Source organism: Lonchura striata, chromosome 3 (genome assembly GCF_046129695.1).
Source record: "Lonchura striata isolate bLonStr1 chromosome 3, bLonStr1.mat, whole genome shotgun sequence".
Lineage (NCBI taxonomy): Eukaryota > Metazoa > Chordata > Aves > Passeriformes > Estrildidae > Lonchura > Lonchura striata.
Window position 1 is genome coordinate 69846916 of NC_134605.1, and position 23521 is coordinate 69870436.

Below are 23521 nucleotides of genomic sequence, written 5' to 3' on the forward strand. Positions count from 1 at the left end.
GCAGGTTTTAACTATTCAACATACTGAAAGCTGCTGGGCTATCACACCATTAGACTGGAACAAACTGACAAATCAATTTCATCAAGGAGATGACTTTTTTGGGAGAGGGGGGAGGAGAGAGGCAGATCCGCCACTCAATAAATCCCTGCATTTCTCACACAGGTGGTTGGACAAAAGCTGACTGCATCATCAAAGACATTTTATATCTACCAAATGCCTTTGTACAAAACTAACTCCCACAATTTCCTTAGGGGTAGCTCTAAATCTTTTTAAAGCAAGTATTTTTCACATTCTCATAGTAAGCTATTGAAAACTGAAAATGCTTTTAAATTCCTCAGTTTCTTGCTTTGTAGGAAAGGGTATACTTTAATTAAAATCACAGCCAGCAACATTCTAAATAAATAATCATTAAGTGATTTCAAGAAAGACAGGGCAAAACTGTGTATAAATAATGCATTGCTTTCTATTTGAGAGGAGTGTACAATGTTTACTTATGGTTAAAAGTAATTTTAACCAAATAGTTTTAAAACAAATAATTATTTGGTGTTTAATAGCAGAAGAAAAAAAAAGAGAAAAAAAGACGTTGAAAGTAATTTCATGTCCTACTGACAATAGATTTCTGAGGCTGATTCCTCCCCTTTACTCAAAGCAAAATGCAGGCAGCCAAAGACAAATATTTTCTTCTAAAATTGGGCCTTTTAAAGTTATTTTCAGACTAAGAAGGGTCCTAAAACTTTTTGACTTTCACTTAAAATTTAGACTAGTGCTAGTCTACTGCATGAAGAAAACCTGACAAAAGACAAAATATACTTGGTACTTCGACACAGCTTGACATTTTGAAGCTTCATGCTACTCTTTCACAAAACCTTTGGAATCTCAAGAACTGCTCACTCAAATTACAGACTCTACACAACAAATTATTTGAGGAGCTTTCCTTCCTGATTTTTCAAAGAATTGAACTAGCCACTGAATTAGAGTTAGGATTTCAGAACGGTTAAGGGTTGATGTAAATGTCTTCATTAAATGTCTGCCAAAATTAAAATGTTGCCAAAATTACTGCCAAAACACTAAATTAAAGCATGCTTTCTTTTGCTGTTTTTTCCCAAGAGCCTCACATAATATCTTACATCAAATTGTTAAAGATTAGCACAATGTTGATATGCTGGGGGGCAGGAAGGCTCTGCAGAGGGATCCTGACAGGCTGAATCCACGGGCCAAGGCCAGTGGTGTGAGGTTCAACAAGGCCAAGTGCTGGGTCCTGCACTTGGCTCCCAACAACCCCAGGCAGCGCTACAGGCAACAGAATGGCTGGAAAGCTCCACAGCAAAAAAGGACCTGGGATTAAAATTTCTCCACCAAAAGGATTTGTCAAGCATTGGAACAGACTACCAAAGGAAGCAAGACACCATCCCCGGAGGAAAGACAATGCAGATGTGACAGACCTGGGGATATGGTTTAGTGGTGGACTTGGCAGTGAGGGCTTAACAGCTGGACTCAACAGAATTCAAGGTCTTTTCCAATCTTAACAATTCTGTGATTCCAAGATACATAGCTTTATTTGTAAATCAGCTTTAAAACATTTAGAAACTTCGTGTATTTCTTTTAGGTTGAGAGTAACAATTTTTGGAGTGTTTCTGCTCTCTACATTTGAACAAAGTAATTGTGAGCAATCAACAGTTTTCTCAAGAACAGTCTTCAAAAAAAAAAAAAGTTACATAGGAATTCCACACACTTTAAAATGCTCAGCAAGAGATACTGTGAGATTAAAAACTCAATCAGAAGAGACTGAATCAAATTACAATTATAGAATTAAAAGATTTTTCTTCCTAATACTTCTTTTCTCTGTAAAGCTCTATCTTTGTAAAATTTCATGGATTGAAGAAGCACTCTTATCTGTTGCAGAAACGAAACCCTTTCTTATGGAATACTGTGTCCCAAAGAATCTTAGCCACAACAATGAACTGATCAATTCAAAGTCTTCTCCTGTTTATAAAGCTTTAAGTTACAGGATTAAAGAATAGCTGAAAAAAATACATCTCAAACTATTTAATATCTCAAAAGAACACTGGCATAAGATCAGAATTGAACAGGGAGTGCACATAGGGCAAAGAAAGCTGCCAGTGGTGTTACTGAGCCACCCAATGACACAGACCTGGGGCTTTTACACAGCTACCACCTGTAGGATCTGAAGCTTTCATGTGGCTCTAAAAATTGGAACTTTTCAGTTGCAACCTCACATAATAGTCATTTGGCACAGTAATCTACCACCTAGAAAGACAACATGGACAAACTTTGGAAGATAACTGTATCTTCCCTAGAGTGCTATTTCACCCCTTTGCTTATTCCATGGAAACTGGTTTACAGTTATCATTGTAAGAAATAGAACTCAAACACAGGTACTGGAATTACACAGATGGTAGAAAATAGAAACAAAATTGAGGATGAACAAAGGTAACTCTAGATCTGGGGAAGAAACCATTACTTATGACCATTTGAAGACAAGCAATGTTTTTGTGTAACAGTTACCCTGTATCTAGAAAGTACGTGTTCCACTGACAAGGAATGAAAAGAGCCTGAATTCGATTTCAAGTGAAGCATCTCTTCACAGAAATATACTGCCAATAGTTTCCATTCATTCCACCTTGCCAAGAACATTTAAAAGAATTTGAAACTCCTGTGTTAACTTGAACTACTTTTAGTGCTCAAGTCTTATTTTAAGATTTATGATCACAGAAGTTAATTACTGAGAAAAAACAAACAAAACCAACCCACATATTCACTCCCACTAACCCCAAATAAAAGCCCTCTGGGAGGCTCTGAGCCCAGAGAAAACTATGACAGGAGTCCCAGCTGCCAAAGCCAGTACCAGGGGACAGGTCAGATGAGATTGACATTACCACAGACACGCATGGCTTGGAGTGAGGGAAAGTTTGAGAAGACTGTAAATCAAACATTTGCAAGCAACCAATACAGTGTTTTTCTTCACATTTTCATGAAAATCCTAGAACAGAATTATGCACAGAATCCATTTCCTAGTCACAGAATTATGCACAGCTGAGGCAGAAGCATTCACACCAATGCCATCACACAGATTCCACACACATCTAGGAGGCCTAAATCTGCATTTCTCAAACCACTAAAGCCAGAATATCAGTGTAGTTCTATCCACACCTTTGTAACATAAAGGTCAATGGTTAAAATCTTACTCTAGAATACATTCCAGTGTGATTTTTAAATGCTGACTTCTGCTGTATTGAGTTAAAAATGTAGATTTCATTATTTTTTTATTAATAATTTTAACACCATGCCCTTTATCCTTCCACTTTCCAACTAGGGTCAGAGAAGCATTTTGCAAATAAGTTTGCTCTGATCTAACTTTTGGTAATTATATCCTTGGGAAAGAATAATGTTACACTGGTAATATTTATTAAAGTGACATTGAAGACACATATATTTAGAGCAGTGTTAAGAAACAAAGGTGCTGGGAAAAAGAACAACGACAGGAAATTCAGTATTTTAGAAAGGCCCTTGTGGATTATGTTAACATTTGCTTCTTCCTTCATTTATTATGATGATAATATTCATTTGTCTCTAGTCTGGGTTGTGATACTTGTTTCTTTTTGCAGTACTCCATCCTCTAGACTAAGCCACCTCTACTGCTTCTCTCAGCATTCCATCTGTTCCCTACTAAAAATTTTTATTAACTTCCCAGTCCTGATGAGGTGTTCTGATGCATAAACTACATTTCACATTTTTTAATTTAGCTAGCTAAAAAGACAAAAAAAGAAACTATAAATAAGCATATATGATAGGTATACTTAAAGCCTGACAATCACTGAAATGAAAGAGCCATATGTTTATCAGGGACAAATCTTGCAGTCAACAAAGAAAGATGTAGAAAATAATGATTTGCCATGGTTGCTGCATTTCAAAAAGCAAATGCATATGAAACTACTTCTATGTTTGAAAATACTCTATGACTGGGAGCCCTCATCCAATGCAGCCAGCTACAGAATAAACCCTTTTCAAGAATCTGAAATGGAAGTGGATTGTTCATTTATTTTTATGTTCCTTACTTTTCTGAAGTCATCCAGGTAAGAACCACTCTCACTGGTAAGCTCCCTGACTTTGTACACAGCCATTCTGAGATGTACCAGAGTGCCATACTCATGTCAACAGCATATTAACTTTTAAACCTGGTAATTGTACAAATGTCAACAGTTGAAAATCCCATCCAAGGTTCTTAGGCAATTAAGCAATCTTAGAATTCTTAAAGGGCCCACTGAAAATGCTAGGCACTGTCAGCAGCTTTACTGCTGACCACCTGAGCAGAAACATCCAGTCAATGCATCAATTCAGCAATTCCAAATCTCCTACCACAAAGCCAAACCTACCTACACTCTACCTTACAATTCTTTTATCCTAGATACCAATATAGTTAATATTATTTATGTGTTTATTCTAGCAATACTTCTGTGAAGTAGGGAAATGCTGCTATTTCCATTTGACATGTCATGTCAATCCAGGCAGCGCAGGATTGAGACCTGTATGTTAGCCCCCAATAACATAACAATACAATTCTAGCTTGTGAATAAAAAATATCTGCAACCTGGCCAGAACTTTTAAGTGTCATTTCAGCTTATATTATTTTTAACAGCAAAGTAAGTGCCAATTGTGTTATTCACAGAGAAAGGATCCTCCCTTTTTAATTTAAATGAAACTATTATAGTTTTTGACCTCCCACAAGACAACATGCAGACTAAAGGAAGCTTGCTTCAGAGCCACTGCTTGTTGAACATTACATGAAGCCCCAAAAACAGCCATTGAAAAAAACTACTTACACATGAGAAAGACCCAGAAACAAGGTAACTGAGGGGTACAGAAAAAACTCTACCTTCCTTACATCAAAGTGACAGCAAGCTGTTCTAGCAGTATAAATGTAAGATATCCACAAGTACAACACAGTATAAATATTAGAGGGACACTATGTTACACAGCATACCTGCACCAGCAGGAAAGTCTTATTTATCCAAACAAACATTTTCTGCTGCCTTAGACAAAAAGGTAATTTTTTTGTCATGCTAAGGAAGTCCAGCTTTAAAACCATGTTAATTCCAGAAGCAAAAAATCCCTTCTTGCCTTATCTTCAATTAGTTTTACTCAGAATTGTTAAAGCAGATATATTTAATGTGGAAACTTGCATCAAAGCAATCCTCTACAAATCTTCTACAAATTGATTAATAAAGCAGGCAAAACTGAAAAGCATTGAACAAGTGGTTCTCCTTACCTTCAGCACAGCAATGAATGGTACAAAATTAGCCCTCTGAAGACCATTTTTATAGAGATCTGAAAGAAAGGAAATCAGTACCATTTTGCTACTTAGTCTTAATAACTTCAGTTTGTCTTCTAGTCTAGGAAATAAAACTCAATGTTGCTAGAGACAGAAGGAGAAACAAAAGGCAGAAAATGAGAGCTAACATCCATTTCTCTTATTTTACTACATAAAAATTCAATATAATCTTAAGAAGAACAGAACATCCTGAGAAGTGTGAAAACAGCAGGGAGTAAAAAATTACTTAGATTTCTAATGACATATAACTAATTCTAGCAGAAGAAATTAGAGCAGCATCTGTTCTAAAGCAAGGGTATAAAAATTATTTGCAATGCTGGGTATACACTGGTATAGCTTGTAAGGCCAAACCATGCAACTGCTAAATCCAAGTATTTGGTAGAGGACAAAAGCCCCACGTAAACTAAAAATACACAATTTGTCTTTATTAAGTTAGCATAATTCTTATTTGATGTACTGTGGTGCATTTTATCTTCTAGAAACTCTGCTAGGTGTCCCCTCCTCAAAAGCAAGAAAAAGGATCACCTCTACGGCCAAAAACTTGAAAATTAAATTAATACGTAAATTGAGGCAAAGATACAACCGAATAAAGAAAAAAAAAAGTATGTTATGTAACAAAATGCAGATCTGCATCATCAAACAAAATCCAAATTAACAAAAAATGCAAAGCAGCATTTTTCATCTTACTTATCTCTATATTTATACAATATAAACTTTTCTTCTCCAGAAATTAACCAATTGCCCAGTAAGTTCATAACACAATGACTTCTTTGAAAACATAATCACTTAAAACTGTATGAAGATCTGCTCTTTTTCATTAATATTTGGAAGCCTTATAAAAAGGCAACTTAGCACTATAACTGACAAGAAGGAATGAATAAGAGAATACAGACAGCTGGCAGAGATATTACCAAAATTCCACACAAAGCATGTGCCAGGTTATGATTATCCTTTATATTCCCCATAAGGCCTGAAGGCTACAGCTACACTACAGCTTTTATGCTTTACCAACACCTCATGGTGGACAGAAGATGCTGAATCCATGAGACAGCAACAGGGCACCTACAGAATGGTTTTCACAAAATTGGATGTGTACGTGGAAACATTTAGAAAAGTTATCAGTATAGGCAATTCCATTACCCTAATTACTAACGAAGTTCTAGGAAGCCATGTATCATGCTCATTCCCAACTCAGGAAATCAGGATGGTCATACATTTGTTAATATATGTAGCAATCAATTGCATATTTACTTGCAAAAATTAGTGAACATGTAACAGTAGTGTAGGACAGCGACTCTCATTAGTTCTTCTAGCTAATAGGACTGTGAGCTTTGTATTAGGTCTCTGTTTCATGAGATCAGAAAAATAAACAGTAATTTTGGTGGAGAAATAAAGCCAGGACTCCTCAAATGCAATCTCAGTATTTTTGCTCACATTCCCCCAGCGCAGGAGTTCAACAAAGTTATGTGCATCACTATTGGTCAGAAGCTGAGCACATCTGCTCTCAAATGAAAAAGCCACTTCTCCTCCTTGTATCTACAAGAAATAAATTTCTCCATTCAGTCTTAAACCTTGGTGTGGCATATTACACTAACCTAACTCCCTTTCCTGCAGGGGGGTGTCAGACACACCCCGAGCACTTACAAAGAGTGACCAAAGAAGAGAAAGGCATCATCCAACACCCAGCTCAGCTCTGGAAATGCTGTTTTTGTCATTCCCTGGGGTACTTAAAACAGGTGAATGTATTTCAGGTTGATACAGTGACTTAATATATAAGAAAAAAACAACCATACAAAAATAAAGACATCTTGATTTAAAACATTGCCTACAATCCTTAAGTTATGGTAAAAAATTCTCCTGAACTTTAAAGAGCAGTGCTTCGAAAAACCAAGGATGGCTCTCAAGTGAATAAAGCACCAGCATTCAGTCTTTCTGTAGTCAACACAACTACAGTAGTTACAATTCTGTCTTGCTTGTGCAAAAAAGGAAAAAAAGCCATTGGAAAATAATTTTCTACCCTAATAAAAACATTCAGGTGGGTTTTTTTGGTTGCTTTTTGGTTTTGTTTTTTGCTAAGATAAAGTTCATTGTAGAATTGCCCATCATTAGTGATTGTCTTTCACTCATTTAATTTGGGTAGGAAAATTAATGGTTGTTACAGTTAACACTTAAGGTAACACTTCAGTATTTGAAATTGATCAATCTGAAATGTTATGCAAGTTTGTGCATTATGCTAACTGCTAATGCTATATAATACAAACATTTTTCTCCTTTACAAAAAAAAATACAGGTTAAAACCCATACAGATTTGGGAACTTTGTAGAAGGACCTACTTAACTAGTCTCTAGAAATGACTAGTCACTATAAAAAGAGATAGAAATGGAAAAAATTCTCCACTTAATTCTCTCAAACCAGCTTGTAAGAAGGTAAGAATGGCACCTTGGTAAGTGGCTCTCCTTCAAGCTGGTGGACCACATCTCTAAGTTTCTGAGTGAGAAACTGGGAAGGAATGGATATAATTTCCCTTCTTTTACAGGATCTGATCTTTTCCTATCCTTAAACACATGCAATACAGACAATATTTTACCCCTCCTAAACTGCCCTGTGTCCAAACACCCTCTTACTGGTTTGGATAGAGTAGAGGAGATCAGAGAAAACAGAAGGTTTTGAGAGTGGTGGAGGAAAGAACACTCCAAGTTTGACATATAGGAGGAGTAAGATGAAGTGAAAAACATTTCCTTCTTTAAGAACAAGAAAAAGCAGGGAACAAGCTGGAATATCTCTGATTCTTGCAGTCTATAGAGTTCATTAGTATTAAATACTGTATGATATAAATACAATTGTTTGGTAAGAAACTGAGATTCATTGGATTTGGGCAACACTGGTAGAATGTTTGTTTTTACCTTCTGGCGGCCTGTTAGATGTTGCCACAACGACAACCCCATTTTGGAAGAGATTTTCAAAAAGCTGCTTCAAAATCATGGCATCAGCAATGTCAGTGACCTGAGAAGACAACACATTTGTTATATCTTGCTTTCAGCTTCTGCTGCAATAGATCTGCAAGTGGCTTTGTAGCTAGGAAAATGCTTGTTAGTGAAAGCCATGGAAAAAGATTCTAATTATTGCTTGGTGAGAAAAAAATAAAAGGGATAATTAATAAGCAGTGAATGTACCACAGTCTTTCAAAACTTGCCCACTCTTTATTGCAGAACTCCACCATTTCTTTACCGACTGCTAAACGATTCCATGTTAACTTCTATTATAAAACTACAGGTGGGAGACACAGAAAACAGACCTAAACATTTAAGAGCCTACTTAATTAGGAACAACATGAAAAAAAAAACAGAAGATAAAAAGAGATACACACCGGCTGTTTTACATTTCTATTACCTTTGAGGCAAAGGTTTGCAGAGGTGAATTTAAAATGGTCATGGGACTTCAGAAATAAAGACAAGTAGCCAACTATACATAATCAGCTGCTGTTGAAAATAGAATGATATGACATAGATACTATTGTGTGATTGTTGCAAAAAACAATTCAACAGATGGCCCATCACAAAAATAAGCAATTTCATTGTTCTTTTTAAGTGCCTTCTATTACTGTCCATGAATAATCAAAAGGCAGGCAGTCACTTCCAGCACAGTCAGCCTCTTCTAACCTTCAGGCACAAAACACGAATAAAAAATAAAAATGGGTAGGACAACTGACACTGGGGAGGGGTAAGGAAGAAAAAATTACTACAAGATAAGCCATTAAGTAAAATTTCTTTTAGTATATTAATTTTAGCTTAACAAATTTACTTTATAGTGCCAAGAAATAAAAGGATGCAGGAAAAATGCTGTAAATAAATATATCAAGTTTTTCTGAAAAATCAGCAATTCATATTTTAAAGGAGTTCACCATCTTAATACATAAACCACCTTTATGATCATTACACTTGATTTTCCTGCAGACCCTGTGGTTATTATAAAGACACTTGTTGCATTTTGGCTTGCCAAAACAGTCCCCAGTTCTGAGGAAATAAACCAGTGGTGGCATGCTGGGACTTATATATTCCCATTACACAAGAGATTGACAGATTGCTGTGCTTCCACCAACTTAGATGTGTATGCTGTGATGGCAACACATGTGCAGAAAGTTTTACCCAGCATAATGTTTTCTTCTACTTCACACCCCTCCATTCCCCATAATTCTCCCATTTCTAAATTACTTTTCTGTGCAGAAAAAAAAAAAAAAAAGATAATTCTACATTAGAAACATAGGTAAAAGACTTAGGTTATATTTCTGGCAGCTAGTTGAAGCAATAACGTTCTTAATGAATGATATATAAACCCTAGTTTCCTTCTTCCAAAGGTTTTTTTCATTTTGTTCTGTGAACACCTTAATAGGGATTTTTTTTTCTTTTATATAAAACAAACTTTTACACAATTACACATGCCTCAGATTTGCATAGCTATGCTCCCTAAGAGCTGATATTAAAAAAAAATAGTAATTTACTATCACAACATATGTTTTATACACTTGTTTATGTTTCCTCATCAATAATTTATTTTTTCTGGATGCTAAAATTTAGGAAATTCTCTAATTTCTAAAAAAACAAGATACACAAGGAACCATTACAGATGTGCATCTTAGCAGTAACTGAATTTATTGCACCACAAAGCACACCTAAAAGCCAAGTTTTAAAATTCTATTATGGAAATAATTTTGTTACAAACCTTTTTGTTAAATACTACTACAAAGTGCACTACCTTTAGCAAACAGGGAATGAAAGAGTATTAATGCTCACATAAAACAAAACAATAACATTCTCCTATTAATGAGAACTGCTTTTTGATGCAGAATTCTGAGCTCCATTACAAAAAAAAAAAAAAAAAAAAATTCCCTCAACAATAACCTATGCAAGAAAACACCAAACAAACCTCTTGAAAGTTCGGTCATTCTGTCAAAAAGCAAGAGCCATTTTGAGGACCAAGATGCAAATATGAGCTCTTTTTATCTAATACACTTTAGGAGAAACAAAAAAATTCTACAAGGTGAAGCAGATAAAAGACAGTAACCAAAGGATCATAAGTGCTCATGATTTTTACTGTATCCAGCATTTACTGCAACTGATAATAAAAGCAAAGTCTACAAATTACCAATAAGGAGAGAATGGAGAAATTTCATTAGCATTTAAGAGAAAAAAGAAAAAAAAGCAAAGACATGAGACTAATAGTTAATTTACATGTTTAAGTGCCTGACACTCAGTCAGCCACTGATTGGTACAGTTCCATGTAACGAACGACAAACATAAGCATGTATTATCAGCAATTAGTATTAGCACAAAAGTAAAAGCCTAATTTTTATTAGAGACTTTCAATAGAATGCAGGTGAGTAAAAACTCCCTAAATTGTTACATCACGTTTGTAGTCCAAATGGTACCATTGGTAGCTTAAGGCTAACACTGCATCGTCGCCCAGCTTCCCAAGGAGGGACTCCGGGTTCATTATCAATGCTAACACAGGCTACAGTCTCGTGCCAAAATTACAGCTTCTAATCACCTGTGTAGAGTTATTTGGTCACTGCCCACCCCTGTGTTCTGAAATCTCATAATTACAAATGGCTTAATTTTAGTTTTTTTTTCTTCAGAATGAAGACATTTTCAGAATGGCTTAAGAGTTCTGTGATTAAAAAAATACTTTAATATTTCCAGTAAACTGCATGACAAAGACCAGTAAAACATGCTGACAGCCTAGGGCTCAGGCAACTGCTGACAAAATCCTGCTTCAAAATGGACAAACACAAGCAAAGTGCCATCACTGAGATCCTGGCTATCACATAGTATTTGCACAAAGAAACATTAAAACTTTTTTGTTTGTTTGTTTGTTTTGTTAATACAGCAATACTTTGGAACGGAAAAATACTTTTAAATGAAGTACTGAAATATTCTTCTAGATCAATTAGTCAATTCTCCACTTGCTTAACAGTTCTCTGGGTTTTACAGGAAGATTTACTTCAGAATACTTCTGTTTTGCTTTAACACATTGTCAATGAGGAAAATGCAACCTCAACAATGCTTTTGTCTTCTGAAATTCTGCATTTGATTTCCTCTGCAAAATGAGCATTAACAATATGTTTTGTTGTCCCTGTTTAAAATATTACTCATCCATGTTTCTGTTCTTAAGATAAATAAATAATTAATTTCAACTTATTTTCCTTTTTTTATGTTCAGCAGGCATCTGAAAGCAACTTGAAGTGTTTAAATCTCAACAGTTTTCTGATGTTGTCTCCACACACTATTATTTTGCCAAAACAACCTCACTTTTCATCTGTCAAAACAGAGAGTTGCTTTGTCCACAAGTCAGAGCAGTGTATGTTCTAAGTCTGCAGCTCTTTCTGGTTTCATTTTAATCTAGAAATTCTTTAAATACTAGTAAATCAGACTGCACGGAAATAAAGCCATGATCTCCACCGCAGAAATGAGCTGCAAACATCCCAAATTAAATATGGCTCCTTATTATTAATGTTATTTTTGTCACCATGTGAGCTCCTCTGCCCGTCACTGCACTACTTTAAGGCTATTGAAGCAGAGGGTTTCTTATCCAAAATTCAGTGCCTTCTACAAAATTTCAGAAAGCTGGAACTCTTAAACAGGCAAAACCTGTGTAGAGTTCCACATTACAGAAAATCAGGCAAGAAATCCAGCCATTCAGAAATTTGTGAATTTAGAAAATTAGTATATCCAAACTAAGTAGATTTTAAAAATTCACTTATTAATGCAAAGTCTTGGAAACACATTTTAAAGTATAGTTCTTGAATTAATTTCCCAACTGCAACAGTTCTACAGAACAGGTGATTTTTACAACTGAAGTCATTGGTGTACCTCAAGCAAGTCAGCAGGGGGAGCAGGCAATCAACTTGGGAACAAAATATACCACAGTCTCTCCCTTTAAAATGCGGAAATACAACAGACAGTCTATAAACACTGCGATACTGCAACATGAAAGCAGTGAGCATTTGTACAGAAAAGCAAGTGTTTACACTAACACATGGTACAGCCATTTGCTACCATTTGAGCATTTAATGCCATGACAGTTAACACTTCCTTCTCCTGAACTTCCCATTTCCTCATAGTGTAAGTACAATTGTCTCTGTATTTAGATTTTACACTCAGGTTTTGGAAGCCCAGCATAATCATATTCACTGGACAGAGCACAAATTAAATGACTGAACAGAAGCAATTGCAATGACCCCACACATTCTGAATTCCTCCCTGCTTGAAGAAAGCAAGAGAAACATAAAATAAGAACAACTGTTACATGACCAAAATTCCCTTCATGGAAGCCAACCATAGAACAGTTATTTCCTCAAGTGTGCAAAATAATAGCCAGGAGACAAACTGCTCCATCCATTTCAGAAATGTATTAATTTAACAATATAACAGACAATTTCACTTAATAGTGAAAAAAAGCAAGAGAAACATAAAATAAGAACAACTGTTACATGACCAAAATTCCCTTCATGGAAGCTAACCATAGAACAGTTATTTCCTCAAATGTGCAGGTGTGCAAAATAATAGCCAGGAGACATAAACTGCTCCATCCATTTCAGAAATGTATTAATTTAACACTATAACAGACAATTTCACTTAATAGATTATTTTACTATTGGTGATTTGAGAACTAATATAGATCTGTTCATATCTTGCTCTGCATTTTCTCTCTGAATTAAAAAAAAGTCTCAGCTTTTGGTTAAAGATGCCAAATACCTCTAGTTTTTTCTTAAACATTTTTATAAAGAATTTTACATTTAAGTTTGTGACATGCCCTTAATATTCACAAGCTGTGTAAAACAAATGAAATAATCAAGTTAGCTTGGGCAAAGATCATTTTACAAACTTATTTTTAATCTTCACATTTAATTCAATAGAAGTTTCTTAAAATCCTTAACCATATTGAGAGTGTTTGTTGCATTATATGAACTACAAAAGCAAAAATCAGTGGCAAGCAAGCAGGTGGCATTGTACAGACTCGGTACAGGAGTAGTTCCTGTCCTGAAGAATTCATGAGCCTCTAGACAAACTCTAATACCTCCTTGTATGATCAATAACCAGACTGGTAAAAAAAAGCACTGTAAGGGGAATTATGCTGCTAACTTGCATCTTGTCTACTGTGGAAAAAAAAAAACCAAACCCCACCATCTTCAAAACTGTAAAGTGACTTTTAGTCTTTAACTTCTACAGGTCACTACTGGCCAGTGATACAAATACTGTATTAGCAGTAACAAATATTGTATTTTAAGATGAAAATTAATTTTATGAAGTTTCCCTTGAAATGAAGGAATAATCTATGACTTCTTACCTGAAACTCATCAAAACACAGGAGAGCAGCCTCTTTGCTTATCTCCTCTGCCACAGGTGCAATTGGGTCATATGATTTGGCCATAAATCCTGCTTTTCTCTTTGGTAAGTTCTGCTTAAGGCGATGTATTCCTTAGATGACAAAACAGAAAAAAACAAATACTTCTTATTTCCTTTTCTAAGATAGGAAGAACAAATTATTTAGCTAAATAAAAAGTAAACTGGTCCAGTAAAAATAAGAAAGCTTCAAACTTAATCCAGTTTCAAAAGGCTAAAACATTTTTCAACCACATCCACACAACAGTTAAAAGCTCACAGATTTTGTGATTCTTATTTTGTTAAGAAAGCTGTACAACACATGTCAAAAACGTCTTGAATGCTATGCACCTATACTTTATCTTGTATAAACTGATACAAATTGCAGTTTTATCTTGCTCTGAAGGTATTTTTAGAATGTATTTAGCTAAAAGAATACAGACATAGTAACACAGTTATACTTCAACATGTGAAGATGATGATAATGGCACAAGGTAAGATTATTAAATCCATACCTTACTGTCTCGTGGATTGTATTGCATCTGACTATAAACAAAGATTCAGAGGAAAAAAAGGATCCTGCAGAAAGAAGCTACCTTTGTTAAGATTAAGTTAAAAATTACAAGAAATGGAAACAAAATTTCAAGTGACCCAGCAATGATAGAAAAGTGGGCATTAAAAAGTGGCTCGAGTTATTTACACCAGTGAAAGCTTCCCAAGCTTTGTAAAATACAGCAATAGACAACAATTTGACAGTATTATAAGGTCACAGAATTTAGAAACAGAAACATGTTTTCAAATATCTAGAACAGCATGCCTGTCAAAACAAAGCACATTATTCAGCTGACCAGAAAATTTTCTGAAACTTAGGATGCACTTCTTTCTATTGCTTTTTTCCTCTAAATTACTGACAATTTTACTAAGTTACTCAATCAGAATAGTTCCCATTGTGCTTGGCATTTATATTTGATTTAGTTATTTCTTATTCAAAATACAGATTGAGTTTAACCTTTACATTTTCAGTTTTAGCAATTGCCTTATTCGGATTTCAGGTAAGCTAATTGGCACCTAGAAAACATTTAGTTAAGGATTTCCTTCTAAGCAATATACTCAAGTTATATATACAACCAGGTATGTACATTTTTCTTTCAGAAAAGATACTTGAGACATAATATGCAATTAATATATATGTTTATATGATAAACAATGCTAACATGCTTTCACTTTTCTCCTATTTTTTACTTTTCTTTATGCTTAAATATTTAAATAAAATGACAGTGATTAATATGAATATGAGACAGACTTTTTAATTGATAGTGTATTTTATAAAATTCTTGTCAATACCTGTGTCTGCACTTACTCTGGTGTACATCCAACATGAAGCCATGAAAATGGACTCTCTTTTTCCTTTCTACTTCTAAGTGAGAATAGAACATGTCCATCACCATTGTCTTTCCTGTGCCTTCAATTAAGAACAATAAAAAACACTCAACAAGTAATTAAGAGCAGTATGTGCTGATTACAGTCACGATTGTTAGCTTGCCCTAATGAAACTATAATTTTCCACAGGGTAAGTACAAGACCAGACTGCTGTGAGGAACAGTTATGTTTTCTGTTCAAAACCTTGGAAGAACTACATTTTTATTTTTCTGTTTTAAAATACAGACGTGGCCCAAAGGTTGCACAAGTTACTCCCCACAGATCCATAAAACATGCTAGTATTTCATTTGGAAAGCAAGTATGTTTTCATGCTGCACTGTTACAATTAGAATATATGAACACTCTCCCACAATTACTTCCCAAATTCTTAAATTGCATTCTTAAATATTAGAGAATGGGTAAGACTGAAAACAACTACACATAGTAATGTTGTCCAATCAAACAGCTTCCAGCATTCAGAGTGTAATTATATTAAATAACATCATAATGTTCCATCCAGTAAAATTCATTAAACCAATAAAGCTACATAAACATACAGCTTTCAGACACTTCAGAATTCAAATAGACATTAATTTAGAAAAAAATCCACTGGATGTAAATTATACTTACCAACATCTCCATAGACATAAAGACCTTTTGGGGGCTTGGTTTTGGCAAAGAGCTGCAAGTCAAGAGAAAAAAAGTAAATATGGGGTAAAATAAAAGCAAGCACATGGCTGTGATAAAAGTAGGAAAGCAGCTACACTTAATCACAACAACAGCACTGAGCAGCAAAGTGAAACCTTGACTAAATCATTAGCTCAGAATTCATAAGTAATGTTGTCATTGTGCAAATTCTATATGAGAAGCAAAACACGCATGCAAGGCTTGGGATTTGGGATAGTTTTAGACCATTGTGAAAATATCCCCATCTCTCCAGCCCTAGTACATGTGCTTTTTTATCACAATACATAAAATGATTCAATGTTTCAAATCCACCATAATCAAAACAAATCTTTTGCCTCATTGAGCCGTTTGAGCAAATAGTCCTAGGAGAAAAGAATATAAAGTTAAGCATAAATATATGCACTAAATACCTACTACAGCAGGTCTGCTAAAGAGATAAACTATTAGGACTTAAAAAGTCAGGACTGCAAAGCCCACGAACATTGTAGATACTAATCTCTCAGCTTTAAATATTAAACCCCAAATTATCTCTAGTTTAAACATTATTCAAATCAATGGAGTCACAGTAAAAATATGTTTCTATATACACGTGCATCTGTCTGTATATGTATAAACACATAAACATATAAAAATATACTTTCAAAGTATGCCTTTTATTAACCATTTTTTCAAGTGAGTTACTTTCATCTCAAATGAATGTTGCTTAAAAATTTTAAATTTCTTAATATTATTCAGGACATATGTTATGACACCTGATATCTATTTTACTCAAGTATATATTTTTATGTAAAAACTTCCAGTAATGCATAGACTTTCAATTTGAAATAGTCCTCTTTCCCTCTCCTCCAGTACTGTGCACAGCCATTTCCAAGTACAATTCAAAAAAGAAGCAGTTTCTAAAAAACTGGAAATCTTAATAAAATTCAATCAAATCCATGAAACTGAATTGACATCCACAAAACACACTGCAGAAGAGCATTTGCTTATTTTAAAGTGCTCCACTTTCAGAGCTCTATGGGCTGAGCCAACACAGAAGAAAATCAAAATTGCAACCCTGTGGTCTCATTTGGAGCCGGGTAATTGCTAAACAACTTGAATCTAAAGCACTTTTTCAAAATACAGTGCCGTGGTAAAGAAATAGAGGAGTCAGTACAAAACCCTAATTAAATATAAAAGAAAATGCATGACCAAGAAGTAGAAGGGTAATATCTTGGGTCTACAGTACCAGCTCACTTAGAAAATATGCAAGCATGGCTCTTAAACAAGAGCCCTGTTTTGATTTAATTTAGATCTCTATTAATAGGGTAATCAAAAATTTGAATCATCAATCTGTGGCTGGAAAGGGTTTCAGATGTTTGGAAACTATTCCATTAATTGACAAGGCTGCAACTATTTGCTAGTACTTTGAAAGCACTGTAAAACAATTTAATTGTTGAATATTTTCAGAGTGTACTTTTAAAGAGCTTGTGTTCAATGAAACTGCTGATGCTCAAAGTTACAGGAGAAAAGAAGAAACATACAAAAATCCAAATGAAACATTTTCAAAAGAATCTCTATGGGTTTAGTTTTAGATTACCAACAATATTTTAACAATATATCAGACTATCATATTCAATTTATTATACAGGAAGGCTGTATTGATGTGATTTGCAGTTTCACAAGAAGCAGCACAAAGCTAGAAAAACAAATCAGTGTGTAGAGTAAAGCTTTACCTGTTTTTGCAAAGATTATATTTTATACCAATATTTTCATTGTAAAACTTTTATTAATTACATTTAACTACCTTAATATTTGTCTTTTTAGGCATACTTATTTCCAGATAATATTACAGAAAAAGGAACTTTTGTTTTGACTAAAGGAAACAAATATAATGGCTTGTGCTCCATAAAAGTTGATTTTAAAAATTAAATTTGTTTCCCTTTGAAGACAGCAATTTTTGATCGATATCTGATTGCTAAAAAGGATGGATACTATGGCAGATCCAAACATATTTGTTGATCATCTCTAAAAACAAATCAAATGTCGGAAAACATCTTGTCCTGTTTCAGCAATTAAAGAAGTTTGTAGGAAATACTTTACATATACTTCTAAACTTCCCACTATTGACATCTTTAGGATAATGATTTCCTCATTCCTGTCAGATATTGTATAACTGTAAGAACTTGTTTTTATATTCTTTGGTCATTTTGGTTTCGTTTTTTTTCTTAAATAATTTTTATTTCAAAAACTAAAGCTTTATTGGTAGATTTTTTTTTAATACTGAAAACTCAGACATCCTACCATTCTCAAACTATTTTGCATTATTATAAAATGGATTTTTTTTTTCTTTTTGTTTTAATTATTCTAATGCATTTTTTGAAGCCTGGAAGTTGTCTAAGAAAAAGGGAAACTTCCACTAGGATTGCTGATAAAATCCCATCAATGTTTCATTCAATTTAAATCACAGCAAGCAGTCAGTCAATGGTATGTAGGGGCAAAGAAAGCAGAATACTGATCTTGGTTTTATGCAAACATACACTGCAAGGAGGGGGGAGATCTAAAGCAGAAGATCCTCCAGTGACCCTAAAATATGGACAGTCTACTTTATTTCAGGCAGGAAAGGGAGAACAGTAGGAAAGGTAGAAAGACAAACTAAATTAATGATTTCTCCTTGCTCATTTCCATATTATCCTGAGGTACCTTTGGGGTCTCAGCATAACAATTTTAAATTTGTTGATAATATGTTCTCTTTGGCAACAATGGTAAGATTTAAGGATGTTAAATTTAATATTTAAAAGGTACTGATCCAAATATAATAAGTGATACACAAAATTTGAGTTTGAAGGGGAGAATTTCTTTAGTAACATGCAATGTCTTCCCCCCTTGTCCCCAGCTCGGACATCAGAAGTAAGCAACGCATTTCCTGGCAGTATTTACACACTGACTGGAAAAACTTAAGTGCCAATGCATGTCAGTACTCAGATGGTTAATTAAAATATGCAAAATTCAAGAGATAAGTCTCCCAACAGCAGATTTTTTTTTTTTAAAGCTAACAAAACTGCCTCTTTCTCCCACTCTTTCAGGACTCCTTTTTGGCTGCTGTTGTAGCTGAAGACATTTTCAAGGTCTTGAATGGTGTTTACTATTGTTCATACCTCTTTTCAAAACATGACCTCACTTATAATTGAGCTTATTTCAAGTCATTAGTACAGCAACTCAACAACTCTTAAGATGTCCCAGTTGGTATTATTTTGAAAAGCTGGAGATCTGAAATGTCTATGCAAACTCTTATGGCCTTGAACTTTAATTCAGAGGATCTCAAAATATCTCAACACACAAGGCCATGCTTTCACCAAGTTGAAGATCAAAGTCCTTGTTCAAATTTGAGGAGTAATTTTAAAAAACAGAAGCCTACTTGGCTGGCAGCAAGATTAATTGTTTTTTTCCCTGAGATTCATTCTAAGCTGATGCCTCAAAAAACCTACATGGTAACAAAACAGTTTTATTACCATGAAGAAAATGGTGTCTGGTGTGTCTGTATGCCCCAGACTACACATTTCAAAAAGATTTGGCCTGTGAGGTAACACAAGTGTTCTGGATAAAAAAAAAAACCTGAAAGGCCTCTATTGTATCTGATATAAATATTTGCTCCCTAATCCTACTTTTACTGTATTTTAGTGAATAAAACTATTTAGAGAAGAAGTGACAAAAGAAGAACAAAGCTAAAACCAAAGCAGACCATTTCTGCAACGGTTCAGAAGTGCAAGAAATTTCTATTTCTGGACTAATTTCTGCTATTTTGGAAGAGGCTTCTGCAATTCTGTCACAGAAGAAATCAAGCAATAAAATATGGAATAACAGACTACAGAAGAGCCTGGTAGAGAGAGGTTTCTCTTCCACGGCCCCTTCTTCTTCACCGCAACCTCTCAACCACATTCTCTTCAATAACAGAGCCAGGAAAAATGAGCACACTTGAAATGCCAAGCACCACTATTTTTTTTTTTTTTTTAAATTTTGTAAAAGCTGCCAGTAGATTAATTTCTTCTCAGTACAGAAGATTTCATATTAAAAGTGGGCTATTCAAGTTGCTAGAAACCTCCTGAGAAAGCAAGAAATCACCTTACAAAATACTAAGTATAACTGATAAAGTATTTTATTTTTTCAAAACATATCCTTAATTAGTTTAAAATCAATTTGTTTAATTTACATCTATTAAAGCTCACTGAGTACAAAACAGAAAGGAAATCCAATGGTTTCATTACAAAAACATGACAGTATTCAAAGTTACAAAGTACCTGGCCTCCATGAGAGGAAAATACCAACGAGCTATTCACAAATAGAGGATTTACCAGTATCATTAATACTTCCTGGAGAAGCCTCCTACTGGTCATAGGAATGAATTCCACGCATAAACCAACACAAATCCTATGCAACCCAGGCCAACTCCAGGCAGTAGTACTCAGCACCAGCTCCTCTTGGCATGAAAAACCTTTGCTCTAACTGAACAAAGTCTGCAGCAGCATCACTACACTGAAAGTCCATAACAAAAAAACAAGTATATTGCTTACTTAGGAAACCCCTCAACAGATGTAAACACATGATAAGCATATGATTTTACCAACTACCTAGTCACATTTGTGACGTATTTTGGGGAAACCTTCATTAAGATGTTGATTACAACTTTGCTGAAGCAAAACCTGGCCTGCTCTAGAATTTAAACTATCATCTGTTTAGCTTCATTTTATCTCATAAGGATCTCTTTTTGACTGGCAAATTGCTTCCTCAAAGATAGCAGAAGAGGAACAAAGCTGTTGTGACTTCTTCTCCCTGAATCATGACTTCATTTAATTACACAAGCTAGCAGATTTTAACACTTTATGCAGAAGTCACTGCTCTCCTCCTTTTCTGGGGTTTTGATGTATGGCATGGCACTAAAGTGCTCAACCTGTTACCAGTCTTAAGATTTCCATAGAAATATCAAACTCTAGAAGACAAACCTCAAACTGAAATAACACTTACCCCTGTAGCAAGTAGTTCTTCAGCTGCTTCTCATTGACTCATTAGTTCATCAGTGAGCCAAGCAACAATTTTCAAAAGTTGGTTTAAAATTAAATCAATTTAGAGGAATGCTTTAAAGGAAGTAGTGAAAAACACATTCTCAAGTAAAAATGGCATTTAAGTTAGAAAGTGTCAGTCTGGCTTTACTGCAATTAGCTCTGTTACATAGGGACATAGCAGCATCATATTCCCTAAACAAAATAAGGTTGGTATTTGTTCTCTGCAATACAAGCTTTCTTCCCTATTCACACTTCCCAATCAAAGAATCACTAAATAACAAACTCACATAATACTTGATCTACAAAGCCATGACACCTGTTCTAACGACTTAACAATGATTTGGGGCACTCCAGTTAACACAAGTCAGCTCTCAAAATAATTCTCCAGGGCAGTGCTTTTAGTACTTAATATCCAAATGTCCACAACTTCTTGCCAGAAGAGATCAAAATGCTCTTGCCTACTGATCCTCAGCTTTGACAGTAAAGCCAGTGCCTTCATCATAACATTTTTTTCACAGACTTTGGCTCTCTGATCTCGTGCTACATCATTTAGTCTTGCCCTGCAACCTGCAAACGAGACAGTATTTGTGCTAGGTAAGAGAACAATCTGGTATGGTTAGGTAACAAGTTTAACAGAGCAGCATATTTAGATTTATGCCCATGAGATGAGGAGTGTTGTGTAATGAATGCTTAAAAAGGGTGACGTGGAGATGTCTACAAAAGACATTTATTGACCATAAATATTAAAGTTACTTCTGATGAAAAAAAAGCCCTAAAGTGGTGCAAGAGAAAGAAAGAAACCAAAACATAAACTCAGAGTCTAGCTAGGGAAAATGCTGACAGATTCCCTCCGCCCAAGGACAAGGAGGTCTCTCCAGTGCAGGCTGGGAAAGTGCAGATAGACAGCAATGTATATTTTGCCATGCTGTTCCCCCAGCACTATACTTTTATCATCGGACTTAGTCAAACATCCCACTCTTGTTGTTTCATCCTATCAGAGCTTACAACTGTGCTGACTGAAATATGTTAATCAGGTGCAAATGAAGCACATTCACTGGGCATTCAACTTTTGTGCACATCTATGCTCAATATTTAGCAAGGAAGTAAATGTCTTATCTGCTTGGCTGGATGCTACATTTGGTTTTCTGGGATATAAACTCAGATCTACAAAACAAGAGGCAAGGAAATCTGAAGAGGGAATTCCCACATCAGTTCTAGCTGATTCCCATGAAAACATGCCATACCAGTGGTATCAGTATTTGCAGGTGCAAGGCCACCAGAGCAGCAATCTGAGAATAACAGCATAAAAACAAGAGATGTGGAAAATACTGTAAAAGAGAGTCTAGAAAACATTGTGTCAAGAGCTTCAGGGAAAAGTTACAGAGATGCAACAGCTGGCTAAGAGCACTATAATTGTTAAAGCAATGTGCAACAGGAGTATGTCTAAACTTTTGGAAAATCATTTGAAAACAAACTGTGATGCCCCCAAAAACACAACAAGGGTGCACATTATGATAAGGCCTTCTTGCCTTACCTCACCTGGAAGCTATCAACATGGAGAAGAACTGTTTTTAGAAGTCATGTCTGATACATATTATAATGTAGAATTATTTGTGGAATAACTGTTCAAACACAAAACATCAGTGTTCAGTTTATATAATCTAAACACACAAGTATAATGCCAGTACTTGAGAATTAAAACCTGGTTTAGGCCCCTCTATCCTATAGCCAAACAACATTTTTGGAAAAGTAGGCAGTGGACATAACTAAAACCACATTAGATTCTCTTACAGAATTATTTCAGTAATATCTAATTTGGCTATTTCTGGAGTGCCATTGGATTTTACAAACCAAAGAAGAAAGAAGAGAGACTGAAACATGAAGAATGATCTATCTGGAAAGATGCATTTGCAAAAATAAGATTTGTGATCTTGACAGAAATTTATACATTTTAAGCACATTCTTACGAGCAAATATAAATGCAAAAAATATTTTTTATCATTATAAACCTCACCTTTGAAAGAACATTTTTTGAACCAATGCTGTAGCCTTTAAGGCTCTCATGCAATTTCTGCAGGTGCTGCACAACTCTTCTTTGTTGCTCATCATTCTTCAGCTCTTCCTGCTTAATCAAAAAGTCATAATGTTCTAAAGGTCCATTGCAAATGAGTAAGGCTCTGGCATGAGCATCTCTAGGAGTACTAGGGCCTGTCTTCTCATCTGCCTGAGCTGTGTAAGCTGTAAAAATAAAAGCAGCCAATTAATAGAGAAGCTCTTAAAAGCATCTCCCTATAAACAACACATATTCCTTACAGTTTACACAAAGACATATATATGACAACAATTTACCTATATAACCACTGGTTACCCCTTCATTTTTTCATTAACTCAATTTCTAACTTTACTCTAATAGAATATTTTAACATTCCTTTATTTTATTAACAAGCACACATTCTAAGAAGTCCAGCTAGAGAGTTGGTAAGATTTGGCTGAGCTGCTGCAAGGGAAATTTTGACCCTTTTTTTTTCTTTTTTTTTTCAAACTGGGGTAAAACCATTTAAAATTTCCAAAGTGCATTTCTCTAAACAGATAATCCTTTACAACTTCAGAAAATACTTAAAAGTCAACAAACAAGAGACCAAATCAGGAGT

General features: G+C 34.9%; 1 protein-coding gene across 1 annotated transcript in view; it reads right to left on the reverse strand.

Moving 5' to 3' along the window:
- AFG1L (AFG1 like ATPase) overlaps nt 1–23521 on the reverse strand; it is a 64097-nt gene that overhangs the window by 34454 nt on the left and 6122 nt on the right. Inside the window, exons 2-7 of the mRNA XM_021553832.3 lie at nt 22885–23108; nt 15778–15829; nt 15089–15190; nt 13694–13824; nt 8254–8353; nt 5288–5346 (exon numbers count right to left, since the gene is read on the reverse strand). Coding sequence (XP_021409507.1) covers nt 5288–5346; nt 8254–8353; nt 13694–13824; nt 15089–15190; nt 15778–15829; nt 22885–23108 — 668 coding nt within the window. The remainder of the gene's footprint in view (nt 1–5287; nt 5347–8253; nt 8354–13693; nt 13825–15088; nt 15191–15777; nt 15830–22884; nt 23109–23521) is intronic.